General features: G+C 45.4%; 1 protein-coding gene across 1 annotated transcript; it reads right to left on the bottom strand.

The window, feature by feature from the left end:
- Window positions 1-245: 245 nt before the first annotated feature.
- Window positions 246-5061, bottom strand: XTBD1 (XRN2 binding domain containing 1). Its single transcript, XM_006116056.4, has 3 exons — window positions 4817-5061; window positions 2881-2980; window positions 246-1244 (listed from the first exon to the last, which is right to left on the bottom strand). The coding sequence occupies exons 1-3, from the start codon at window positions 5011-5013 to the stop codon at window positions 1233-1235; spliced, it is 309 nt and encodes a 102-aa protein (XP_006116118.1). The 5' UTR covers window positions 5014-5061; the 3' UTR covers window positions 246-1232.
- Window positions 5062-6041: the final 980 nt, after the last annotated feature.

Below are 6041 nucleotides of genomic sequence, written 5' to 3'. Positions count from 1 at the left end.
AGAGCAGGATGTTTAAATCTACTATATATGTGAGAGTTTGTCTGTTCAAGAACACCTAAATGGTGAGAACTTGGACCACCAAATTTGGTATATATCTTCCTTTTATAACTTAAAGCAAGGTAAGGATGTGGTTTTACCAGGAAAATATGATGTGCCTGAAATGGGATTGCATCTCATAGAACTGTACACAAGAGAGACAAGCACCAGAACAGCAGTAGATACATATAAATCTTCTAGAGAGGGAATTCACTTTACATGAAAGGAACATTATTTTATTGATAAAAATCAAGACATTTATCCAGATTTCCATGACTGAAATTTTCATTCCAGTGACAATGTCAGAGGGGTAGCCATGTTAGTCTGAATCTGCATAAACAACAAGAAGTCCTGTGGCACCTTATAGACTAACATTTATTGGAGCATAAGCTTTCGTGGGCAAAGACCCACTTCTTCCAGTGACTGAATGAATCCAGGTGTTAGGTGTTCCAAAAGCTTTTAAAATATGGCATAAAATATTAAAGAATAAAGACTTAAGAGAATATTCGGTGTTATTTTTAGACTCTAGGGTTCTCCTGCAAAAGAGAAAGGCACAGGCATGCAAAGGGGGAAATCAGCTCTGTCGGACATCACCACAGACCAATAAGGAGCATGTAAGAGAAGGGGAAGAGCAGGGTAATGGCCACTTCGTGTACCATGCCCTCCCTTTTCCCTGTTACACAGAATGAGTCCTAGGTAAAAACAGCATTATAACAGCCTCTTACTTTCAATGGAGAGTGAAGTGTGAGCCCCCACTTTCCTAACTGGGTGTGTGCTTTGAGGCAAGTATTCCCCAGGATCTCTTATCCTACATTGGACTCATTGATTACAATTCTGTAATCTTTTTAATGACCAAACAGAGGAGGGAATGCTACAGCTCCCTCTCCACCCCTTTTCTAGGCATTATTACTCTTTCCTATCTTCACATGAAAGGGGTCAATATCATTCATCATATATTTTTCTTTGTACTATCAATCACTGAGTTGTAAAATTGTTTAAAAATCTGATTCATTTTAAAAAAGCTTTGGAAGTGGATATCCATAATCATAATGGAACAAGCTTAGAAAAAAATCCTGTCCCTAGGGTCCAGCATACAAAGTCCTTATATTAGAAATCTTATGTTAAATTAACCGTGGGTCCTCCATATAAATTGATCTTGTATCATGACAAAACCCTGAGATCTCTTCTTTCATGTTCTAATGCTGATGCTAAAAAGAAAAAGAAAACAAGTAATGTGTTTGTAATATGAAAATGCTAATTGTAATACAAGCAAATGATACTTGAATTTTTACTCCATTAGCTAGGAAGAAGATATGAATACTTTGATATTTTACACCAGAAAGCACTGTAGAATACTGCAGATTTTCTTTTCGTTAGCTAGAACCTATTTATTTTTATCCACAAGGCAGAATACATATTTTGCATCTGCAGGAAATAAATAAAAATATTTGAAATAAAAGCGTACTCCCAAATCAGCCAGTAGTACAGTAACTTGAATGATTACATTGTTCTAAATTAAAAATAGCAAACCCGATAGAGCAATTTTCAAATTTGGCTGTGGTGCTGAGTAAAATAATTGTGGGATTTGAACTTTATGCACTTTCCAATTATAAAAATATGGTCATCAAGAAAGTAAAACAACCAACCTGCTCAATATTTTTTGGCACTTAATGACCATTTACGTCCTGTTTTCAACAACTTTTAAACATCATGAGGAATGCACAGTAGACTTTACCTATTAGTTTTAGAAGATTTCCTTAATATAACAGAATACAGACTTAACACAACTTCATTTCTTTCCAGTGTAATGTGTAGAGTTTTCAAGAGGTAGTTATTTAATCCTCATTAAATGAGAACAAAAGTGCATCAATGTGTGCGCGCACAGAGTCTTGTCTTGAAATTTCAAGTGACTTTGCAAGCAACTAGGGATGTTAGAAAGTGGGTTATTTTAAATAATTGCTACATTTCTTAGGGGTTACATGGTTACTTAATGGTCCTTGGAGGCAGGGCCAGCAGCCAGTGCGCTCCTGGCTCCACTTCTGGGGAGCCTCCTGCCACTCTGTGCTGCTGCCTCTGCTGGTTTAAAAACCAGCTCCCATGCAGACCAGTTCCTGCCTGCCACTCACGCTGCTGCCTCTGATACAGAGGCAGCAGCGCCTGTCAGCAGGGGGCCTGAGCTTCCCGTGCACAGAGGCTGCTCCAGCATCTCATGGAGCAGCCTCTGTCCACAGTGTTCTAGCTCACCACACCCCAGCCAAATAAGACTATGCCTTGATCTTGCCATCACTAGCATATATACTTAACTTCAAAACACATAAGTAGTCTCTGAAATCAATAGAACTATTTACATGCTTAAAATTAAGCATATGCATTAATGTTTCAGGATTGGGGCCTTAAACCTCTGGGAATTAGCTTCTCATTGCTGTATGTTTTGGAGAACATAGCACTTGCAAAGCTTGCAGTGCAATTCTTCCAGTGAAATACATAAAAATGAAATTAGTGGTTTCTAATCAGCAGAATGGATAAAATTGCTTTTAAAAATTGTAGAAATAAATTTGACCAACATTTTCTTAGTAACTAAAACCTAATAAATATTGCGAATTTGCTAGTAGCTCCACCACCAATTTGTGTTAATATATTTCTACTTCTGGGATGTTGTTAGGAAGAATGTTCAAAGTAGCACAAGAATGAGAGGAAAGAATTTTAGAGTAGTAAAGCAGAACTTAAAAGTATGCTCAATCCTTGTTCCTGAGACCTATTGGTTCTGTACATTGAACAAACCTAAAAATTCTGATAGCATCATCCTCACAAAACAAGTTCTAAAATTCTGAAGTGAATAGTTACCTTTTTCATTATTTCATCTCGTGAAGTAAACTGTGGTGCATCTTCAACTTCAATCCCCTCAGCCATTTCAGTTACCTTGTCTAAAAGGTCTTTGCTGTAACTGTATAATAAAGATAAATGCCTGTGAAAAATTACTGATCCCACATTAAGAAACTACAGTGCACTGTATTATAAACCAATCCTCAAATATCTCAGTATAGCAAGGATGTATATTCAGCTCCATTATAAAACTGAATGAAACATGCATCTCTCAATTAGTGTGGGTCTATCAAAATTTAAATACATAAAGTTTTTTTGCACAGGTGTTCCAGATTAGTTCTGCAGCAGCAGCAGCATTGAAACAAAAGTTATATAACAACCACCTTTTGCACATCTATACATACCGGCTGCGTCTAGACTGGCATGATTTTGTGGAATACTTTTAACAGAAAAGTTTTTCCATTAAAAGTATTTCCGCAAAAGAGTGTCTAGATTGGCACGGGTGCTTTTGTGCAAAAAGTGCTTTTGCGCAAAAGCATCCGCGGCCAGTCTAGACGCAATTTTGCGCAAGAAAGCCCCGATCGCCATTTTAGCCATCGGGGCTTTTTTCGCAAAACAGTTCTTCCTTGTCTACACTGGCCCTCTTGCACAAGAGGGCTTTTTCCCGAGTGGGAGCATGAAAGTATTTTCGCAAGAAGCACTGATTTTGTACATTACAAAGTCAGTGCTCTTGCGCAAATTCAAGCAGCCATGTAGACAGCTGGCAAGTTTTTGCGCAACAGCGACTACTTTTGCGCAAAATCTTGCCAGTCTAGATGCACCCACACAGTAGTACTAGTCCTGATTGTGGGTTTCAGATAGAAAGTTTTCCCTGCAGTGTTAGCTTGCTGCTGTCCAAGCGCACACATCTCTAGCTTGAGTTAAGGAGTGCTTTCAACTTGGGGATACATATTGAAGCTTGGATGCTACTGACACTGGCGCTCATAATGCACTGCTCACTCAGCTGTGTGCTAATCTGGTCCTTCTGTGCTGCTAAGTGTTGTTTTGCAATACTGACTGGAGCTAGGCTCAGCTGAGATGCATTAATTCAATTTAACACAGCTAGGACGAACAGCTGCTTTGTTTTTTTTTCTTGGTGGTAATAAATGCATGTAAGCTATCCCAAGGTACACACATACTGATGACAAGGTGCTTTAGTTCTACAACAGCATTTCTCAAACTGGGGGTCCTTAGGCTCTGCTGATTAATTCCTCCCCTTCAAGTCCTCCTTCTCCTAGGGCTAAGATGGCATCCTACCTGCCCTCATTCCATGGAGCTCCTAGAAGCAGCTGCCAGGTCCCTGTTTGCCCCAGCCCCCACCCAAGTGCCTGTTTTGCAGGGAACTGCAACCAATGAGAGATGCAAGAGCAACATCCCTGGGCATAAGAGTTCTCCCCAAGAACCTTCTGCCCCAGCGTGGGTTCAGGGTAGGGCCATCTTTACCTATATGCAATTGCAAAAGGAACCTGAAATTTTGGGGTACCACTGGGTCTTAAAATCCACCCAGTGTCTCACCCTATTATCTGTTCTGTGGCTCTGCTTCCTCCCAGAGGATCTAGTCAACTTAAAAGTGAAAAAGCCTGCCAGACCTATTAGCAGACATTGAACCTGTCTGTGAAAGAGCCAGCTAACGGGCATTTGCCAATCCGAGATAACACACTCTCCGTTTCTGAATTTACTGCGTTAGCCGACAGGACCTTAGTTTAAAATAGTGTGCTGCTGAAAATTATAGAGCCACACCTCTAAAAACACTCCCCCCCACCCCCCCGCAAAGGGCCCTCAGTGCTGCGCAGGGCCCCCTACATCCTAAGGATGGTGCTGGTTCAGGGAGCTGCCTCTGGGGACGAAACCGGCCTCCAACGCTCTTGGTGGCGGAGGGGCCCCTGCCCCAGGCCCGGGCAGGGTTAGCGGCCCGCACCTGCAGCCCAGGAAGAGGTGGTTGGCCCACACCATGGAGAGCGAGAGCAGCTGGTCGATGCGGCTGGCGGGCTCCGGCGCTCCGCCCGCCGGCAGGTTGCGCAGGATGAACTCGCGGCGGGCCTGCCAGTGCCGCTCGTTCTCCGAGTAGGCGCGGAAGCGCTCGGGGAACTCGGCCTCCTCCTCTTCCCCCACCATCCCGCCACCACCGAGCAGCGCCCACCGGAAGCGGCTGCCACAGAGCCCCCCCCCCCCGCACGCGCCGGGCTAGAGCGGCCCACGCAACCGCCGCTCTGCCCTGCGAACTCGCCTGCCCTGGAAGACCTCGGCCACCTTTGAGCCCCGGCCCAAGGCGGGCTCGAGCTCACTGGGGGTGGGCCAGGTCCGAGCCCCGGTGCTGAGAGGCCCCTTGCGGGGGGTGGGGGGGGAGAGGTTGCCTAGCAACCGTGGCCACGTTACTCCCACTCGCCCTTGGGCCCTGGCTGCCCCTGACGCGCTAGGCGGGCCCTATTCCCGGGCGCGGGCTGGAGCCGCCCAGCGGATACCGCCAGGTGCCTGGCAGTGCGGGCGGGAGCCGGGGCAGCGGGAACCCGCCCCAGGCTCGCTGCGAGCAGAAGGCCCGGCTCGGGCCCGCTAGGAGCAGTGCGGGGCGGACACAGCCCCAGTTCCTCACCTGGGGGCGCAACTCTAACGCCGAGAGACCGGGCGCTGCTCTCCCCGCCTCTGCGGGGCGCGTCTGTCGCCTCAGGGACTAGTCCCGGGCATGACTCCCGCTTTCGAGAGAATCGGGCCCACAGAGGAACCATGAATGGTCACTTCTCAGGGAGGACATAGATTAACAAGGGGATGCTTTCAGGAATCCTGCTGGCGCTTGCCTTAGGGCAATGAGAAGGGGGATACCATAGAGATCAATTAAAATCAGGACTGGTGTGGAGAAAGTAACTAGGGAAAGGAAAGTTTCCTGCTTCCCATACCACAAGAATTAGGAGTCACCAAATGAAATTAGTAGGTTTAAATTCTTCACACAACACACAGTCAACCTGTGGAACTCCTTGCCAGAGGATGTTGTGAAGGCCGGGACTTTAACAGGGTTCAAAAAAGAGTTAGCCAAATGTGTGGAGGGTAGGTCCGTCAATGGCTGTTAGCCAACATGGTTAGAGATGGTGTCCCTAGTCTCTCAAAAGCTGGGAATGGGTGTCAGGGTGGAACACTTGATGATTTGCCTA

The sequence above is a fragment of the Pelodiscus sinensis genome, chromosome 16, assembly GCF_052426305.1.
Source record: "Pelodiscus sinensis isolate ZL-2025 chromosome 16, ASM5242630v1, whole genome shotgun sequence".
NCBI lineage: Eukaryota > Metazoa > Chordata > Testudines > Trionychidae > Pelodiscus > Pelodiscus sinensis.
This window is presented reverse-complemented; position numbering and strand designations above follow the sequence as displayed.